The following is a 21,187-nucleotide window of genomic DNA, read 5'->3' as shown; positions in this document are numbered from 1 at the left end:
AGTTGTGGTTTCCAGAGCCATGTGTGCACTTTATATTTGATCAATTTTGAAATGTTAAGTATCATGGTAAATAAAACAATTACAATTATTTAAAACAGGCTGCGCTGTGTTGTCTTTCTCTGTTTTTTTTTTGCATGTTCTCCTTGTATGTGTCTGGGGTTTTTCTTTATTAAAACTCTGAGATATATATATATATATATATATATATATATATATATATATATATATATATATATATATATATATATATGTGTGTATATCGTGTATAAATAGCTGCAAGCTAATTCACTTGTTTTCACTTCCAAGAGGGGTGTGTTGCAAATAAATTGTTGGTTGTAATGTTTCAAGACATGCGTTTGTCATAAAAATAAAAAACTTTAAATGTCCATGTAGTGTGTATTTTTCTAAAAAAAAAGAAAAGTAAATAACAAAAACATTTATAATTTTGAAGGCAACTTACATTATTGTTTTATTTTTTAAAGTGAGTAAAAACATTTGATTATAGCATGAATAAATAACAGAAATGAGTTTTTTTTTTATGTGGTTTGACAAAAGCTCGTGAGCACTTAAAATTTGTAATTGAATTTTGGAAAACATTCATACGATTTTGACCAAATGATTGTTTAATCTAATTTATTTACGTCATTAGTTTCACATAACATATTTCAAAGCCCACTTTTAAATGCTTCACTGACATTTTAAGATTATCCTGCACACAATAAACTCATCTGGTGTTTCAGGGTATAGTGTTGAGTAAACACCATGATCTGAAAAGAAGACATACATATTTATAAAAAAACATCAAAATTGGCTTCTCTCTTCTTCTCAATGAAATTTTGTATCATGTATGTGTACAGTACCATTTGTAAGCACTATTTGACATTATATTATAATTTATTTTTCTGAACCCTCAATTCAATGTCCACACTACAACATGGAAATTATTTATTTCACTATTGGTACATATTATTTCTCAGTGTGGATAATAGACTGAAAAAATAAATAAAAGTATTTAGATTCATGTGAATGTACCCTAATATTCAGATTTTAAAATCCACTATACCAGAGGACACGTAATATATTTTTCCGGCATTTACTGGTTAGGAGTGTGGATCAGAATTGAAATTTCTACCCTTTTATACTTATTAATTTATATTCTGTTATACAACCCACTTTCTCTAAGAAAAGCTTTTATTTTACTATCTCATTTTACTATCTCCTACTCCAATATGATATGTTCTATACTTTCTTCTTTATTACAATTAATACAAACTCCATTTGGATGTTTTATTCTAAACAGTCCACTATACAGAGCAGTATGTCCAAACCTAAACCTTGATGTAACTGTTTCCTCTGGTCTATTTCTCCTTACATTTCTGTTTTTACCCACCATCCTCTGGATCACATAATACCATCTTCCTGTTCTTTCTTCCTCCCTTTTCTTTTTCCATCTTTTTCTCACATAATGTCGAATAATTATCTTCATTTCGTTTTTACTAGTTATTAAAAACATGTAAATTTCTGATATTTTGTCGATTTTTTGCCTCCTTTGCTCATTCATCTGCTCCTCAGTTCCCTAAAATTGCAACATGTGCTTGAACCCACAGCTAAAATAATCTCCCTCTCTTTAATTCTGTAAATTGATTGTAAAAGTTTTATCAAAATATCTGATCTACATTTTGAATGTCTTGTTTTAATCGATATTAAAGATGAGCTTGAATCAGAACAGATAATTGTATTCTTTGGTTTGTTTTCTTCTACCCATTGTAATGCTAATAAAATCGCAGTCATTTCACCTGTATTAATGTCTTCATTTTAATAACTGGAACACTAAAAGCTACTCCTACTTTATTTTCCCTATCTTTAGCTGCATCAGTATATATTTGAACATATTAATCAGAATTTCTTTTTTTATATTTATATGTTTTGTGCACTGAGGGTTTCATCTCATTGTTTTCTGTGTTTTTTTTTAAGCGAGGGGCGTGGCCTGTGTGGTGCAGAGTTGGTTTCAGCTAGGTCCTTTAGGCAGATGTAAAATTTTTCATTCGGCGCAGTATGTTATTTACACTGCTGTGTCAGTTGAAAACTGTAGAGTAATCAGCATGTCTGGAAGAGGTAAAGGAGGAAAGGGACTCGGTAAAGGAGGCGCGAAGCGTCACCGTAAAGTTCTGCGCGATAACATCCAGGGAATCACCAAACCCGCCATTCGCCGTCTGGCTCGTCGTGGTGGTGTTAAGCGTATCTCTGGTCTCATCTACGAGGAGACCCGCGGGGTGTTGAAGGTGTTCCTTGAGAACGTGATCCGCGATGCCGTCACCTACACCGAGCACGCCAAGAGGAAGACCGTCACCGCCATGGATGTGGTGTACGCGCTGAAGAGACAGGGACGCACTCTGTACGGATTCGGTGGATAAACTGCACAAACAACAACACAACGGCTCTTTTAAGAGCCACACAACATTTCACTGAAAGAGAATTAATGTTACTTGTATGTACAAACAGAATCTGCGCGTGCAGAAATCTGCAGATATTTAGGCCATCAAGTATTACTTTATAATGTCACGTATATTAAAGAGATGTAGTGTTATAAATGTTCATGATTCGTTTACAAAACAGACTAAAGTATGTTTTGTCTAAGTGGGTAACGTTATTTTCTTTGTTTACCAACTAAGTGGCTCTAATTGGATTTGCATTGCTGAAATGAAGTTTATATATATATATTATTTCATCTGTTAAGTTTTTAGCTGTGATTCTCGAATTATTCTGCATAAATCCGCACTTTTTACTAAATTCTCTGAAGAAAAGGCAAAAAAATGTTCGCAGATTCTCTCTGGCCCTGTTAATTACCTATTATGAGTCTTCTTTAAATGTATTTAAAATAATGTTCTTAACATACCGCTCAAAAGTAGCATAAGCTGATTTTTACAGTTTATTATTAGATGGCTTTCATGGTTGTGATGTTAAGAAAGCAGGTTCCCTGTAGTGTGCGATATATATGCACAAGAATGTTTGCAATAAAATAAAGGCTTTTGCTCAAAGGGCTTAATCTTTTTTCCAAAGTAATAAAGTTTTGTTTTTTAGGATTTTATACATGCCTGTTTTATAAGTAGATACTTTGCCCAATTATTACAAAAGAATAAAGCTTAGAATGAGCGGGAAACGAAACAAAGAAAAGAGAGTATTGGGGGTGTCGTTAAAATTTGAATCGTAGGGCGGAGCTGTTATTCAACCGCCTGCGATTGGCTTTAGTTCTGCAACGTGTTCTCCAATGAAATGTGAGTTTGTGGGTTTGGCTTATGAAATCACACAATCAGGGCGTCTCTAAATTAGCATACAGAAGTAAATATAAACCCCTGTATGGCTACCAAATATCATCCACTCGTGAGATTTCTAACACAAAGTCTCAGCATGCCTGAACCCGCAAAAGCTGCGCCCAAGAAGGGCTCCAAGAAAGCCGTGACGAAGACCGCCGGCAAAGGAGGAAAGAAGCGCAAGAGGACCAGGAAGGAGAGCTACGCCATCTACGTGTACAAGGTTCTGAAGCAGGTTCATCCTGACACCGGCATCTCCTCCAAGGCCATGGGCATCATGAACTCGTTCGTCAACGACATCTTCGAGCGCATCGCCGGTGAGGCTTCTCGTCTCGCCCACTACAACAAGCGCTCCACCATCACCTCCAGAGAGATCCAGACCGCCGTGCGGCTGCTGCTGCCCGGAGAGCTGGCCAAACACGCCGTGTCCGAGGGTACCAAGGCCGTCACTAAATACACTAGCTCCAAGTAGAATTTCGGCTTTAACCAACACAAAGGCTCTTTTAAGAGCCACACAACTCATTCATTTAAAGAGCTCACTGATAAAGTTAACAAGTTAATGTACAGAGTGATTAGTGAACATTACTGTTAAGCCATACACACTACAAAAGTTTTGCAAAAAGATAATACTAGCAATTACGTGCATCATTTCTAAGCTTTGTTTCCTCCATCACAGAGATAAAAATAAAAGGTTTAGCCAGAATAGTCTTTATCGAAAATATGATCATAGCAAACCTAACAGCATAACTGCATATAGTGAAGCCAAACCAATCAATTTAAGCATAAAGCCTTTAATGGGAACATGACACATGAGCAAATGAGTGCACGGTAGGAAGACAGCATAAAACTACAAAACAAAAGACATGACAACCAAACATCACTGGAAGTTTAGTGAGGAAGACGGACAGGATGGAGATCTGATCATATTCAATAACATCATGACTATCAGTGTCAACGAGAAGCAGAAAATGCTCAGCACTAACCACAGTTCATTAAGTTTACACTACACGCCTCGTTACATGCTAGAATTTACTATTTAATCAGAACTATCTAATGTAGAATAACTATAGCCCATTATGAAATCTTGGCACTGACACATGGAAGAGCGTCTACCCAGAATGCTCCAAATCTTCAACAAGGCAGCGCTCGTGTTTTAAAAGGCTTTGGTACAATTTCTCCTTCAGTCTAGGCACTGACAGAAAATCCAGAAGCTTTCTCATTTGCGCATGTGTTGTTTCTAACTTCAGAATTATTTTGTATTTTTCCACACCGATCAGAGATTTCATGTCATCAGCTATGGGCTCCACCAGCGTGACTCTGTTGATCAAGTCCGTCTCGTGAGTGACCACAAAGTCAGCACCTGGATGAACAAAATATTGTCTTATCTTTATGAAAAGCCAATGGACAGAACTTTAAGAGAAGAACAAGCATCCCCAATCTAGCTTCAGAAATCACATTTACCTTTGCTCAATCTTTCTTTCTTCTCCACTGCATCAGCCTCTGCAGGACGAAAGGCATCCAGTGAATGGTAAAAGATAGAAAAGCTTTCAATTGAAAGTGTTTCAAGCTTATAGATGTACATAATTATAAAAACAAAAACTCTGCACATTAAATATGCAGAGATTTTTTGACAGTTTGGCTGCGTTCATCATATGCAGACATGACTTGATGTTGCTTGGCCTATAAAAGCAGATTTTCACTGTGTTTTAGTAAAGCAAAATGGGTTTTTATTTAGTGCAGTTGCTAGTAGTCTGAAGCATTTTTCTCTCTTCATTCTCCAAAGTTGTTTTTTTTTTTTTTTAACCCTACCATCTAAAGGTCACCACGTAAATAACAGACTAATCTGATCAAGAAACCTTAACAAAAGATTTAAATTCACTTAAATCACCCCAGCAGGTATAAGACGTCAACATGACGTTATATTGACGTACTACCCCAACATCGTGGGGACGTTGCACTTTGTTTTGAAATGAAAATCAAGTTGATGTCGGAACCCAACATCAATGTCCAACCTAAAATCAACCAAATATCAATGTCTAAAGGATGGTTTATACTTCTGCCCAAAAAATGCAACTACACAATGCAACGACGCGTAACGCAAGCTCTGTGAATGGACGGCTTGGTAGCTCTGACGAGTGTGGGCGGGACTGAGATCCGCACTACTCCGTTGGAGCAACTGCTCACAAGTGTGGAGTCCTGTGAAGAAGCTCCGGATGAACACGTTTGTTTTTGTGTTTACCTCATAGTTAAAGTTGTTGCACGTCCGCCGCGTCCTGCCTAAAAATTAGAGTTTAAACTGCTTGTACATTAGGGATTGCTTAGAAAAAACAAAACACCAGCGAAGATACTTGACACAGAGAAACAAAAACACCTACTGCCAACTAGCGTTTCGGAAGTGTTATTGCAGAACAACAGAAACAGCGCGCAGAAGTATAAATGCACAGCTACGTGCGTTGCATGCGCCGTGGGTCACGCCAATCACTTGACACAAAAGTACAAATCAGGCTTAATGATGTTACAGCTTGACGTTACCATGATGACGTCTATTAGACGTTGGATTTTGGTTGCCATACCTGACAAATAAATGTCAGTATTTGACATCAATATGATGCTGGTTTAAAGATGTTGCCTCAACGTTGGATTTTGGTCACTTTCCAACACAACCTAAAATCAACCAAATATCAACATAATTTCATATTATTATTGGGCGTCTAACGTTGTCGTTAGACACTGGCAAGACATTGAATTTTGGTCACATGACGTGACAACCTAAATTGTACTTACTCAATCCCAGGGCTGTTTTTTTTTATCAAAGCAGATATTTAGCCACATCATGTTGGTGCTTCGTAACATCTATTTTTTACGAGGTGGGTTGTTAGCCCAACGCTTAACCCCCAACCTGGAGGACCAGGACATACACACATACAATTCAACCACCCTAACCCAATTCATCTACAGCGCATGTGTTTGGACTGTGGGGAGCACCAGGTGGAAACCCACGCCAACACGGGGAGAACATGCAAACTCACCACAGAAACGTCAACTGACCCAGCCGGAATTCGAACCAGCAACCTTCTTGCTATGGGATGAGAGCGCTACCAACTGTGCCACTGTGCCACCCCGACCTAATTCTAACCTTATACTTGGATGTTGTGTGCCTGCTGGGGCATTTCTTCCTCATTCTGATACTCATTTCCCTTTCTGTAAATTGTCTTAAACGTGTACATTGAATTCATTTAATTGTAAGAATTCAATACATTGAATTGATTTATTAATATTCGGAATTAGCACAGGTCTAAAGTAGCTTCAAAAGTGAAATATGAAAACTAAGATGTTTGCTCAAAAGAATTCCCAGCATTCCCTGCTGCTTGTTTGCTACTCCAGCTGCACTGATCATATGTAATTATTGCAAATCTCTTTCAGTGATTAAGTAAGAAGAACATTCAAATAAATTAAATTATGGGGCCAAGACGAAGTCTTTTGTTGTGAATAAGTGCTAGAGACCTACCGCTTGAACTGGGGAAATCTCTGCTTTCATCTGCAAACAAACAAACACATAAACATCAGCATTAATCACTATATAAAAACAGCCCACAGTTCAGAACCTCAACATAATGTATTATTCTTTTCAGAAATGCTTTTACATATTTCAAACACAAGACAAAACCCAAAGTGAAACCTAATTCAGCAGAGCAGTGTATCCAATTTCATCATTTTCATACTTATATAATGTTTATGTAAACAAAACATTTGCATATAAAAACTATGCAATGTTGCCATTTAAATCCTACACTAATAATCACAATTACAGCACAGTATAATTCTCACCATTTGAGCAATAAGATTCTTTGCGAGCATCTGCAAAAGCAGCAAATTGGTTAGAGATCAGATAAAATGGGCATTGTTTACTGGTCATATGCTTGGATCACTGTTAAAACAATATTGTCACATACCGACTGAAGAAGTACTCTGACTATAGTCAGCTGAAAAGGGAGAAACAGAAACATCAGAATTATTTGAAAAGCATGAATAAACTCAGTGCAATAAGGCTTTATAACAGGGCAGATGCAGCCGAAAGAGCTTCATTGTGAAAATGCGCCCAGGGATACATTTTGAGAACTCAGTAATATGTGCTTGTGGGGAAATATGGCTGCATTTAATATGTAAAACAAATGCTAAAGGGTGGTACTTTCCTACATATATATGGCTTTTGCATGTTTGCTTGGTAGCTCAACACAAACGGTGTCAGACTTGGAACATGGGACATTCTGAGATGTTTGTTTAATTGTAATATTTTCATTTCAATTTATTTTTGACTAAGAAATGATGTTAAGATATCAGCATTAACAACAGAAACACAACACACACCTGTAGCCTATCTCTGTGAACAGAGAGGAAAACAATAGTTCCATTCGTTTACAAAGGCATGTTAGCTTGTAGGTGATGAAGTGAACGTATGCAGTGACAGATCTAAACAAGTCCTAAAGCAATTGTTGGCTACCTGAAGGTTTATTTAATGTATTCATTTGGTGATGGATGGGTGATGTAATTCTCCAAAATGGGTGCTTATATTGCATTTACAAAATGCTGACAAAGATATGCAAACTCAATCAAACAATAAGTGAATGGATGAGGCTTGTTCACTTTAAATTAGGTGTAAGCAGGTCTAAATATAATTACCTTGACGTATTTTGGCATCCCATACAACTCCCTTTTGATTTTGCGACATCAGCTGAAGGTAGAAGTCTTCTTTTGGAGCATCAACGAATACTTCGAAGAAATTTGGTTTTATAGGCTTGTACTTGAGTTGTAATTGCTAATGGAGTGAAAAAGGAAAGGGTTAGAAGTGGACTGACAGATTTCACATGTGCTGTCACATCTGATGACTGGTTTACTTTTGTACTATCGATAGATATCTATTAGATCTGTCACCCAAAACTGTTTTAGCCAAGACATCTATGTGCAGTTTATCTATAAGTAAAGTTTCACATACTAATTTCGACAGGAGCACGTGATATGATTGACTGCAGCTGATTACCCATTGGCTAACTAATGATAATACAATCATTAGTCAGCCAATCAGATTAATCCAAAGTCACTGTAAGTCGCCTAGCTGGAACTACTCCCTTACCTTCGTTATCCGAAGAAACCCCCCCATCCACCCCTTCTCCTCCTTTACCACAGGGAGCTCTCGAGAACCACCTGATCTCGTACTCCCCGTACATGCTCTGTTGACCATGCTTGAGCACTGGGCTTAACTATCTCCAAGCTCAGGGTTCTCAGGGACAGCATGCCAAACCTGCTAACAGTTGTCAAACAATATCTAAATGTGAACTCTTGAAACTAATGTTGAAAGGATCATGTGCGTATGATTGCTTACAGCTGGTCTAGCATTATCTAATTCACAATTCACCAATCAGACGATTCCTAAGCCACTATATATATACCTTAAGCTCCACATCACAGCCATCTTTGTTTTGAAGAATCCCCCCTTCTACCCCTACTCCTCCTCCTTTCCTAGATGGGTGACATGGTGACCCAGTGGTTAGCACAGTTGCCTCACAGCAAGAACGTCTCTGGTTCTAATCCTTTTCCAAGCCAGCCAATGTTTCTGTGCGGAGTTCACACGTTCTCCCTGAGCTCCTTGGGTTCCTCCCACCATCTAAAAATATGCTTTATTTTTAATTTAATAAGTTAAATGACTAATCCAAATCAGCGCCATAGACATGCTCCTAGTCAGTAGTTATATTTTAGAGCAATCACTATCTGTTCATTAGCTACTACAGCAGGGGAGTTCTCCAGATTCACCTGAGCTCAAACTCCCCTCTTGCCTTGCAAACAGGAGGGAGCCCTGGGATTGAGGATGCTCTCCCGGAACAGCATGCCAAACAAGCTTTATAATCAATCATCAGCTAACTCTTGAAATGACATCTATTAGTTGTCTTTTAAACACAAAAATGCTTGTTGGGATCCAAAAAATCATACAGAAGTGCCAAATTGCAATCTGCAATCCACTTGGAGGTCACCCAATCTACTTGTGGCATTATCCCTCCAACTTGGAGGTCTCCAGGCTGCAGCGATACCTTGCATCTTCCAGATTAAATCAGTTAAACAACCCCCTTGAGACTGACAAATGTGATCTCTGGAGAAACACAATTGAAGCTAATAAACCACACTGCTTGCACAACTATAACTCACATAGGCGTATTCAATTACCTCGGGTAGGACTTCAGAATGACAAGCAGATTTCCTCATTTTCTCCAGCGTCCGCATTAAAAACCAAGTCTTCATCTGAAGCGAGCATTCCGGTCCCGGCTTTAAAATAGCCTTGCTCTCAGTCTCATTTTCTTTAACAGCCTGGAGGAAATAAATTGAAGTACTCTGGAGCACAGATAGTTGAAAAGCAGTTATCTGATCTTTGGTGTTATTATTAAATTCTTACCTCTATCATTTTTTTATCGCTTGGAATCAAGTACACGTGAAGAGTCAGGTGAGATTTGAGAGTTTGGTAGATCAGCGTTTCACAATGATAGTTCACAGAGCGTCCACTTTTCATAAGAAGACCTTTAGGGGAAAACGTGTGGTCCAGAAGTTTGGCGTGGAACCTGGTTAACTTGCATTTCTCGAATGAAACTCCACTGTCTTCAACGTGGAGAATTCTCACGCCGACTGGAGGTCCACCTGCATTTGTGGTAAATGTGCTGATGATAATCATGCAGTATTGAGTCAATTTAAACTTAAATGGGTCATTCATTGAAATAGTAAAATGGATCTTCCAGATTTTAACATAATAAGTGGTCGTCATACTATACAAACATACATTTTCAAACTTAAAATCTCCTTGTTAGCCCCCCCTCAAAACTTGCCTGCCAAAATGACACTTCTTTGACTTTGACTGTGTCTTTACATGTATGCAAAAAGTTTCAAAAGGGGACATAGCTACTGCATCCCAATTTATATACCAGGGGTGCCCAAACTTGGTCCTGGAGGGCCAGTGTCCTGCACAGCTTAGCTCCAGCTTCCTTTAACATACCTGCCTGGAAGATTCTAGTTTACATAGAAAGAGTTTGATTAGCTGGTTCAGGTGTGTTTAATTGGAGAAATTAATTGAAATTGGGCACCCCTGTCAGATATTATTCATCATAAGTAGTATTCAAAATAGAATTAGTGTCCTAAACCATAGTATGTTGAAAAGAGTATGCCAAAGGTTCCCAGGTATTCAAAGTGTAGAACCATCTATACTCTAAATGCTAATACTACCCACAATATATTGCGTGTTGGACATGAATTCAATTAGAACTCGGGTAAAAAGTGTAAACAAACTACAGACTTAGTACAGAGGCTTCGGTAAAACATTTAAATGACTGTTATAGCATTAGCATTAATTGGAAAATATTTATATCACATTTTCCGCTTTATATTATATCTGCAACAACATTGTGAACATATATAAAGAGATGTTTGGACACTAACTTCTGAATGATTTGTTATCCAAAGACCTAAAGTGATTTCTCTGCATGAAAGACTCGCAAATGGTAGATTAATCTGCTGCTAAATCTACAATTTGGTTAGAAATTAAATATGAAATAAATGTGGATGATGTGTCAAGATGATTGACAGGGCCTGTAACTAAGCAACATAACGGTTCATTAGTGAGTTTGTCCCAAAGTTTGCATACTAATCTTTTACACACTCAAAAGTATGTAGAATGTAGTATACATATGCAAATTGGGATGCAACAAGCGTCTCATTCCTTCTTAAGGAAGCATGATTACATGCATAACTGAGTTCCCATCCAAAGCAACTAAACATAAACCCATAAGCACTTGTGATTCTAGAGCATACATGTTTACTTGACAAAATAGTATAAAAGTATCACAAAATTATTGCAAAACACATTTGAGCCCTTTAAGAGTTTAATAAAAAATATGCAGTATTTTAGTAAACTTACCTAAACACAGAAAATGAGGCAGATAAACTGCGTTCAGTTCTCCAGAGATGATGGCAATGTCCATCAAAGGGCCGCATGGTGTACAATTCTCAATTGCTGGAATATCACTTAGTATTTCCCAGTCGCAAATAAAATATTCAAGCTGAACATCACACAAACATTCAACACGTAGACCAGTCCTCCTGCACTCATAACACCCTGAACCAAGATTTACTCTGCAGGTGGGGAAATGTCAAAATAGAGTCAACTTTTTTCATGTATATATGTATGTATGTATGGATGGATGGATGGATGGATGCTGTGGAAATAGCACCTGTACTTTATCTGTGCATCATCCGAGATCACAGAGGGTTCAATCAGGTCCCATTCAAATGAATCCTAAAACAATATGCCGAGATTTCAGCCATCAACAATAACAAATATATATATATATATACCCTAAAACAAAAAGAATATTAATAATATTTAATAAAAAGTCACTAAATAAATGTAACTATTTTTTACTCACCCTAATCGAAGCACATGTACGGCACTGTCTGTGTGATGCTGGATAGGTAAAAAAAAACATATCAGACAAAAGATAAACTCATGCACACCACTAATCTGAAATATGAAATCAATTTATACTAAATAAATTAAGGATTTATTTTTACATAAAACTATTTTTGCTCCCCTTCTAAGCTTCAGTGTATCGTAGACCACACAATAAACACTAATGATATGCAAGGACAATGCAGGTTTTATTTTTAAAGTGACACTATGTCATTTTTTGGTGTTATAATTATATATATATATATATATATATATATATATATATATATATATATATATATATATATATATATATATATATATATATATATATATATATATATTAATAATATCTCCACTTTATATGAAATGGCTTTAATTACTATGTACTTTTTATGTACTAACAATAATAATAAGTACAAAGAACTTATTGTGTTCATACACTATTCCACAACACTTCTGGTGCTCTTGAAGTGGTCAGTGGGTAAGGTTAGGGATAGGTCTGGGGGTATGGGTAGGTTTAGGGTTGGGTTACTGGAAGAGATGGGTCATCAGTGTATTAATACATTTAATTACAGAATTACAATATTCATTGTACTAAATGATTCATTTAAAAGTACCTACCTAGTCATTAAGGCCATTTAATATAAAGTAGGATCATCTGATGTTAAAATGAAATACAGAGTCTGATGCAATGCATGCATCTCAATTATTACTCACGTCTGATGTTGTAAGCTACGGGCCCTCTGATGTTAAAGCCCAGATAAAATGAAACAAGGCTTTGGCCACGTACGCTGGCTGGATGGTGAGGAGTTACTTCAATCTGGACTGTTCCCCTCAGAGCAAACACCTTGTGGTCTCTAACCTCCCCTTGGACTCGTTGAAGGTCCTGGATTTCAGCTTTCTCATCCCCTTTGGTCAGGGCGTCCATTTGATTTTGCTCTATGTTTGATCTATGCACAACTCTCTGCAAATGATCACCTTTTCCAAGGAAAAAGAGGGGCACCAGGTAACGTGAGCGAAGGTGCAGTCTGTAGGTCCTCTCAAAGGCTTGGTGCATATATATTACACACTCTGCAAGGTTTGGCGAGTTTGGTGTACTCTGTTGATCATCTCCAGGCCAAAACAACAAAAGGACCAACAGATAAAACTCCGGGCTTCTTCCCTTTCTTTCTTGCTGCCAGTCTCTCCACATCATGTACTGAAGCTCTCGTTTTGACTCGAGAGACTGAGATGTGGGAGACTTGTTGCACAAAATAATGTTGGCAAGAATGTAAATTTGGCTGTCATTAACATTAATTAGACTGAGAATCTCCTCTAACTCTGTCACAGCTGTGTCTTGATCTAAGAGGTTCAACAACCCTGGAAATGTATCTGCCTTTTTTATTTCAAGCATTCTCAGTTTACTTTGAGCAGCCTTTTCCTGTTGAATCACATATTTCTTGAAGCAATCTTCAACATCTCGGTAAAAGTATGGCGGTTCCTCTCTGTCAATGCTTGGCTTTGAGTACGTGAGGTAATACTGAAAAACATGAAATTTCTCTTTGATTTCTTCTTTGAGGCTGCTGAGGAAATCATTGTATCTTTTCAGCTTTTGGTCTCTAAATGAAGTGCCAAGAGACGTGATAGATGTTTTCCCTCTTAGAAAGTCTGCCCACTCTGAACTGTGATGTGTGAGGGCATCGAAGAGAATCTTGAGAACTTGGATGAAACCAAATATACCCCTGATATTAAAGGTGCTAGGAGCATTGCTGTCCCTGACATCGGATTTCTGCTCCTCTTCAGCTGTCTTTGTCTCCTCTTTGAATGCTTTAACAGCAGAAACGGCATTCTCCAAGACTCTGCGAGAATAATTCGGAGACATTTTGTCCTTGACGGTCTTCCTCAGTCTGTTTTTGTACACTTGTCCAAGTGTGTCTCTCATAAAAGAATTATTTGGATCTCTTAGAATGGCATTTTTTGCAAACCTTTCAGCCCTTGTGTAATCTGCAAATTTGATATAGTAGAACCGTGCTAGAGCCTGCGGATAGAAGGCATCTTTATGATAGAGATTAGAGGCAAACTCTAACACAGATATGCAGTTCGCAGAGTTTGTATAGAGGTCTTCCTCCATGATGTCCAGAATGAGTTTTGAAAACTTGTCATGCTCTTGATCTCCTTTCTGTCTGGTGATCAGAATGTCTTTGCAAATGTGCAGAAAGTCAGCATGCTTCTTTAACGCTTTCACTATGAAGTACAAAAAGTTGTGTGTTATTTCACCTCTTGGTATAGACAAGGTGAACAGCTTGTGGATGCATGCATCAGCAATCATAGGGTGTGCAATGCGGACACATTTGTCCTCACAGTGCTCTGCACTGTATATCACCAAAAGATCCATGAAGGGAGTCATTATGTGTGTGATTGTGTCACCTGCATGAGAACCTTGACTTGCAAAGAATTCCAAACACAATCTTTCAAGCAAGCAGGAGCCCGGAATATATGAATTCAGTAGTGCTAAAAACGAGAAGAGTTTTGTGTTTGGGGAAGCCTTGTTGTGTTTAACATAATTTTCCAGGTCCTTACCGATGACCTTTTTGACCAAATCTTTTTTGAAGTTTCCATACATAATGTTATAGCTGTGAAAGCTCTCAGAATCTGTCCCATGTGCCTCCCTGATCACTGGCTTGTGTTCCTTAAACATGATTATTTCATCCGGTAACAGCTCCATTTTTAGTTTCACACTGAAGCTTTTGGGAATTGTTGTCTTGCTTGCTACATTCAGTATGATAAGCATTGGAAAGTTATCTCCAGCAATTCTCTTGTCGAGCTCTTTCTGCAAACGGTATGCTATTCTGTTTCCTCCATCCCCTACATCCAGCAGGAGAAGCACCGTGTTTTGATGTCTCTCCCCTCCCTCTTTGGCTAATCTGATGATGTCATCTTTGATGATCATCGGGTCAGTTGTTTTTGATTTCAGTTTGGCACATCTGAGATGTTTCCTCAAGTCCCACAGCACTTGCATGGCAAGAGTCGATCCACCACTCCTTGGGTGGTGACACAGATTAATGGTTGTCACGTTCCACTGGCCTCTTCTCTGCACATTAATCTGCTGGATCAAGGATTCATAGAGGTCTCTTTTGACAAACAAGGTGCCTTGATGCTCTGAGCTGTAAAAGTCCCCCCATTGAGGTTGACCCCCTTTAAGAAACTCACTCTCCAACTCCTCAGCACACACATGATCCACTGGCACATCTTGGTACATGTTTGCCCATATTATTTCAAGGGAGGATGTGGAGAAAGCTGAATACTTTATTGGGATTTGGGAACCATTTGGCGTTGAGATCATGCAACACTCTGGGGAGTGTGTGAAAGTTTCAACACGTTTTTGCGACCGATCATGTAACACACTGAAATTCCCAAGCATTCTGTTTAGGCCCCTGAATCGTTCATGCTCCTTGTGCTTCGTAGTGACTTCGTTGTGCTTCTCCCTTAGTTTTATTTCTTCACCTTCAGTCAAGTTTGCTTCAAGGCTCAGTGTATCTGTTCTTGTGAAGTCCATTATGCTGCAGTTTAAAATGATCACAACTGGAATGTTTGCTTTGATGTTCTGCCCGTTGATTTCCTTGATCAGGCTGTCCTGTAGAATTCTCTTAAATGGCTGATCTTCATTCATCTTTTCCTTGATGTCCAGTAAAAGCAGCACAGTGTTCTGATCCTGATCATCTCCCGCCATAAAAAACTTGACTACTTGCTTTGAAAGCTCTGCGACATCCAGAGAAGAGTTTGTAACTCTGGCACATCTGAATTCCTTACGAAATTTCCAAAGAACCTGCATCGCCAGGGTTGACCCTCCACTCCCGGGTTGGTAAAACAAATGCATGTCGATGACACTCCATATTTTCCTTTTGTTTTTGTTGATTAACTCTACCAAACTGTTGTAGCCATTCCGTTTGACAAATGGTCGGTCTTCTTTCTCTGACCAATAAAACTGCAGCCACTGGGGTGGAGCTCCTTTCAGAAAATCAGCTTCTCTTTGTTTGGCATCATCTGCATCAATGTTCTCATTCTCGAACTTATTGGACCACACAATGTCAAGAAGCGAAAGGGTTTCTATGACTTCGGGTGAGATATGAATTGTCCCACCCTTAAATGAAGGTATAGTAAGACCTTCCATCTCTGGACCGTTTTGGTTATTTGGTGTTAATGGAGTGTATCTGTGGATTTCAAAATGCATAAGACAAAATAAAAGAGACACAAAATGTAAGCTTAACTATAAGGTGTAAAACATCTTACCTTTCCATCAACTGCAGGAGCACAACTTAAATGGCATTGCTCTGGTATCCGCTGTTTCGGCATCCTTCAGTCTCCTCAAATCTCAGCATCTCTAAAATTCCAGCAGCTCCCCGAACATTTCCTCTCAATAATCATTTGGCCCTTTTGCTGTAAATCACCATTCAGTGCACAGAACATTTGTACATCAGATTAGTTCAAATATCTTTTCCAGTCTCGCATGTGATCTTGAGTGATCTTATCACTTCTCGTGTATGTTTGTGAGCCAGACAGAGTTGTCAGTAACTTACCAACAAACTTCTGCCCACCAAAAAACTAACTAGTTGTGCTGCTTGGTTACTTTCCACGGTAAGTAATGTGTTACGTTAGTATTGAGTAACTTTTTCGCTGCTTGTCCTTACCTGGCTGAGGCTTGATCTTTTTAAGAACTTGCAGATTTCTGATAATAACAATACACTGCATAACCTTAATTTACCTTGAGTGTGGGATTCAACATGACTATGCAAATATTAATTCGGCAATTTATTTTTAAAAGCTAATTAATTCAAGTAAAAAGTAACTAAAATATTAGTACTTGATTTTTTAAAGTTATGCTTTACTAGTTCATTAATTCGTTTTCCTTCAGCTTAGTTTTCTTATTTATCAGAGGTCGCCACAGCGGAATGAATCACCAACTTATCCAGCATATGTTTTACGCAGCGGTTGCCCTTCCGGCCACAACCCGATACTGGGAAACCCCCATACAGCCTTACACACTATGGGCAATTAGGTACATCAGTTTCTCTATAGCGCATGTGTTTGGACTGGGGGAAATCGAAGCACCCGCTGGACACCCAGCGCCAACACGGGGAGAACATGTAAACTCCACGCCCGGGACTCGAACCAGCAATCTTCTTGCTGTGAGGCCACAGTGCTAACCACTGTGCCACCATGCCGCCTGCTTTACTTAGAAAAGTGATAATTTTACGTAGCTCGTGTTGCTTGTAAAGCATTACCCCCAACTCTGGTCATGCAGTGTGAGACGATAATGAATATCATGCAGTGTGAACTCGGCATTAGATACACTGCACTGCATGTGCTTCGGGAAGAGATGTCATTTTTTTGTTTACCAGCAAACATTTAAAAAATACAAACAATTCCATGAATCCTTAAGTTACATTAAAATAGTTTTACAAATGATTTTAAGTTTGACTTTCAAGTTTTATGGACTCTCCCCATAGCAGTTATGCTGTTTCTACTGTACAGACAGTGTATTTTATCCTTTACTTATGAACTCAACCCCCACAGAAAATAATCTGCACGTTTACATCTTCAAAACACTCAATTCTGTCTGATTTATGAGCCATTTTCCACACGAGGATCAAAAATAGTCCCCACAAAGTCAAAACTAACTGGTATTGCTATAATTGTGGGGACATTTGGTGACGGCAACGTGATGAAACCCAGACTTACATTTAGATGTTGTTAGTTCTGTACCATAATATCAGAAAATAGATTATGTTTTTATAAATAATTATCTTTTTTAACTTTTGGATGCAGCAGAAGATGTGGTTTAGTAATGTTAGAAAAAAGTATGCTGTCCTTAGTAAAAGTAAACGAAGTATTTGCATTAGGTAAAATATATACAAATACATTTGAATGGAAAAATGTCAAATGGTGTACAACCAGACCCGTCCAAAACCATAATCATCTGTTTTGTAATAGTTATTAACCTGAAACAATCTACCTTAAATTACTTGCAATTCTTTTTAGAGTTTTACGTGATGCCATCACTGCTAACAATCTATTCATATTGAGGAAAAATAAAAAAGGGACAATACTGAGGACATAAAGCTGAAAGAGCAGTGTTCCAATGACATTATTATGATTATTATTAGCATGTATATTTATAATAATATATTATTAGTAGTAGCAGTAGTAGTAGTATTCTGTTTACATAATGCTATAGTGACATTTGGTACTGTATGTTGATATATATATATATATATATATATATATATATATATATATATATATATATATATATATATATATGTATGTATGTATGTATATGTACAGTTGAAGTCAGAATTATTATCCCCCCTTTTTATTTTCCCCCCAATTTCTGTTTAGCGGAGAGCAGACTTCTTCAACACATTTCTAATCATAATAGTGTTAATAATTCATCTCTAATATCTGATTTATTTTCTCTTTGTCATGATGACAGTAAATAATATTAGACTAGATATTCTTCAAGACACTTCTATACAGCTTAAAGTGACATTTAAAGGCTTCACTAGGGTAATTAGGGTAAAGTTAGGGTAATTAGGCAAGTTATTGTTTAATGATGGTTTGTTCTGGAGACTATCGAAAAAATATAGCTTAAAGTTAATAATATTGACCTTAAAATGGTGTTTAACAAAAATTAAAAACTGCTTTTATTCTGGCTGAAATAAAACAAATAAGACTTTCTCCAGAAGAACAAATATTATCAGACATACTGTGAACATTTCCTTGCCCTGTTCAACATCATTTGGGGATTATTTAAAAAAGAAAAAAAATTCAAAGGGGGCGAATAATTCTGACTTCAGCTGTATATGCATTACTTTTTTGATTTTATTTGACTGTAATCAAAGTAAATCATGAGTGAGAATTACCCCCGCATTACCCCTGCAGCTCCGTCCATGACAAAACGCAGCGACCTGTAAAGACCTGTAAAAACAGCGACCCTTTCCAAAGCTATTTCTGCTTACCTGCAGTGAAGAGTATTCCTTCTGATTATGTCTGATGTGTATGATTTCGTTCCTCCAAGAGAAGTATTTGCAGTACACACTTTACAGTATTCCAGAACCAGTTGGTTCAGTTCCTGTGTTCAGCCCCACCCACAGGCACAATAACACCTATAAAAAAAAGGAACAAGTTCAGACAATCATATGCATGCAGAAGAATGCTCATTACATTTACTATATACAGTAAATACCTTTATATATTGTTCTTTTTTTGAGTAGCCTTTAGTCAAATGATGAGTTATATAAAATGTCATGTTTATAAATATATTCATGCAGACTGTGTATATTTTTTGTGTATATGAATATATGCATGACTATATTGAATACAACATCTGTTTTTGAATATGTGTATATTTTTATATAATGCAATTTAAATGTAAATATATTTCATTTGTATATTATGTACAGCTTGTATTTGTGTGTATTTATTATACATAAATATACACAGTGCACAGTATGTATATATTATGTAAATACAAAATATCCAGCCTCTAAAGGTAAACAAGAGTGAATTGTGTTTGTTTTAATCAGACTTGATGAATGAAGCACTTTGATTGACATTCTCCCTTTGTACATGTCATCAGAGGGGGAAAGCCCCGCCCACTAGTGCTCATCATCTCTCCATCTCATTAGCATGTCCAGCAGCCCTGAGTGAGAAGCAGCCGTCTGTCCATTGGCCATTAGAGTGTTTGAGCTGCTGAAGATGATGTCAGCATAGACTAAGAGGAGTATAGATGTGCAGTTTTAGATGAACAGCGACACGAGCGACATATAGACTGACAGGAGAATCAAGCACACACTCACACTGAAATTCTGATATAAAATTATGAAGCAATATAATAATAATAATAATAATAATAAAAATATATAACATGTGACATAGAGGCTCTGTGGTTAGCGTGGCCTTACGGCAAGAAAGTCTCTGGTTTGAGTCTCGGCTGGGTCAGTTGGTGTTTCTGTGTGGAGTTTGCATGTTCTCCCCGTGTTGGCGTGGGTTTCCTCCAGGTGCTCCGGTTTCCACCACAGTCCAAACACATGCACTATAGGGGAATTGATCAACTAAACTGGCCGTAGTGTACTGGTGTTTCCCAGTACTGGGTTGCAGCTAAGAGGGCATCCGCTGTGGAGAAACATATGCGTGTATAGTTGGTGGTTCATACAGTTGTGGCGACTAAGCTGGGACTAAGACGAAGGAAAATGAATGAATGAATGTATAACATTCTAATATGATATCATATATCATTTTAGTTGCTAAAAGCCATATTGAATTTGAGGTGAAGTTGGTGTCATATTCGCACATTCTGACTTTTATGTTCAATAAATTAGTAAAGCTCAATTTTAAAAGGCTCATACAGATTGATTACAGTGTCATAGGCAGTGGTTCTCAAAGTGAGGGTCAATGATGGGGGGGGGGGTCGCTTGAGGAAAAAAATCAAATTAATTTTATTAAACTACTAGAATTACCATATTTATCTATAATCTACAGAATAAATAAATAGTAATAGTTTAATTAAAAAACACCATGCAAATAAAAGCCATCAGCCTTTACATTGTTTGTGGTTTGATTATGTAATATTAAAGGCACAGCACATTGATTCTAATGCACCAGGTTAAGCTTTCTGATATCTTTACGACACTCATGTACATTAAACATAAATACAGGCCACAACTGAACATAGCGGATGGTCTCCGAGTGGCGTTCATCAAAATTAAATGATGGATAGACTTGCACCTATTGGTATATGTGCGACGGTGTGTAAGGTTTACATATTTATACCCACCTTAGAGGATACAAGTCACTGGCGTTGTCATTTTAAGGGGTCGCGGGCTGAAAGGTTTGAAAACCCCTGTCATAGGTTATGAGCAAGATGTGAATTTGTGACACGCTTCTTATGTTTACCACACTAATTTGAATGTTCGGTCTGAATTCGCATGTGATGACTTCAAAACAACATTAGCACTATTTAACTGACTGTCAATAATCTCTTTCGATAGTCATCGACTGCTATTATGATTTCCCTAATCAGACAAACAATTTGACAAATAAGTTGACAAACAATACATTTCTGGAATGATATTGAGAAGGTTAAAGACTCTTCATTACTACTTTAAAACTCACATTGCTTAACAAAAGTCATTCAATCATTCATTTTCCTTCGGCTTAGTCTCTTTATTTATTAGAGGTCGCCACAGCTGAATGAACCGCCAACTATACCAGCATACGTTTGAATTAATATTTAAAGCACAAAATACCATATTCCAATACATTAAATGAAATAATTGTAATGTTGGATGTTCAGCACTTCACACCGCGTGACTCACACCTGAGCATTCACAAAACATTGAGAGATAAGGAT

The 21,187-nt window shown here is 37.6% G+C and overlaps 3 protein-coding genes across 3 annotated transcripts in view; 2 read left to right on the top strand and 1 right to left on the bottom strand.

Annotated features, from left to right (window-relative positions):
* The first annotated feature begins 2,102 nt into the window (after window positions 1–2,102).
* On the top strand, window positions 2,103–2,414 carry LOC100329358 (histone H4). Its single transcript, XM_087260120.1, has one exon. The coding sequence runs from the start codon at window positions 2,103–2,105 to the stop codon at window positions 2,412–2,414; it is 312 nt and encodes a 103-aa protein (XP_087116246.1).
* A 959-nt stretch (window positions 2,415–3,373) lies between these two features.
* On the top strand, window positions 3,374–6,782 carry LOC100329290 (histone H2B 1/2). Its single transcript, XM_087262479.1, has one exon. It carries the CDS (start codon window positions 3,409–3,411, stop codon window positions 3,781–3,783), a length of 375 nt encoding a protein of 124 aa, XP_087118605.1. The 5' UTR covers window positions 3,374–3,408; the 3' UTR covers window positions 3,784–6,782.
* Window positions 4,083–21,187, bottom strand: part of sb:cb1081 — a 17,287-nt gene continuing 182 nt past the window's right edge. The window contains exons 2-15 of the mRNA XM_087262478.1: window positions 18,795–18,941; window positions 16,066–16,212; window positions 12,514–15,986; window positions 11,771–11,808; window positions 11,576–11,640; window positions 11,263–11,477; window positions 9,754–9,992; window positions 9,528–9,668; window positions 7,992–8,127; window positions 7,265–7,294; window positions 7,140–7,169; window positions 6,820–6,849; window positions 4,773–4,811; window positions 4,083–4,671 (exon numbers count right to left, since the gene is read on the bottom strand). Coding sequence (XP_087118604.1) covers window positions 4,421–4,671; window positions 4,773–4,811; window positions 6,820–6,849; window positions 7,140–7,169; window positions 7,265–7,294; window positions 7,992–8,127; window positions 9,528–9,668; window positions 9,754–9,992; window positions 11,263–11,477; window positions 11,576–11,640; window positions 11,771–11,808; window positions 12,514–15,986; window positions 16,066–16,073 — 4,695 coding nt within the window. The 5' untranslated portion in view covers window positions 16,074–16,212; window positions 18,795–18,941 and the 3' untranslated portion in view covers window positions 4,083–4,420. The remainder of the gene's footprint in view (window positions 4,672–4,772; window positions 4,812–6,819; window positions 6,850–7,139; window positions 7,170–7,264; window positions 7,295–7,991; window positions 8,128–9,527; window positions 9,669–9,753; window positions 9,993–11,262; window positions 11,478–11,575; window positions 11,641–11,770; window positions 11,809–12,513; window positions 15,987–16,065; window positions 16,213–18,794; window positions 18,942–21,187) is intronic.

Source organism: Danio rerio, chromosome 7, assembly GCF_052040795.2.
Source record: "Danio rerio strain M-AB ecotype USA chromosome 7, GRCz13ab, whole genome shotgun sequence".
Classification (NCBI taxonomy): domain Eukaryota; kingdom Metazoa; phylum Chordata; class Actinopteri; order Cypriniformes; family Danionidae; genus Danio; species Danio rerio.
This window is presented reverse-complemented; position numbering and strand designations above follow the sequence as displayed.

Excerpts from the sequence above, each read along its gene's own strand:
- LOC100329358 (XM_087260120.1), top strand. The coding sequence starts at position 2,103 with ATGTCTGGAAGAGGTAAAGGAGGAAAGGGACTCGGTAAAGGAGGCGCG.
- LOC100329290 (XM_087262479.1), top strand. The coding sequence starts at position 3,409 with ATGCCTGAACCCGCAAAAGCTGCGCCCAAGAAGGGCTCCAAGAAAGCC.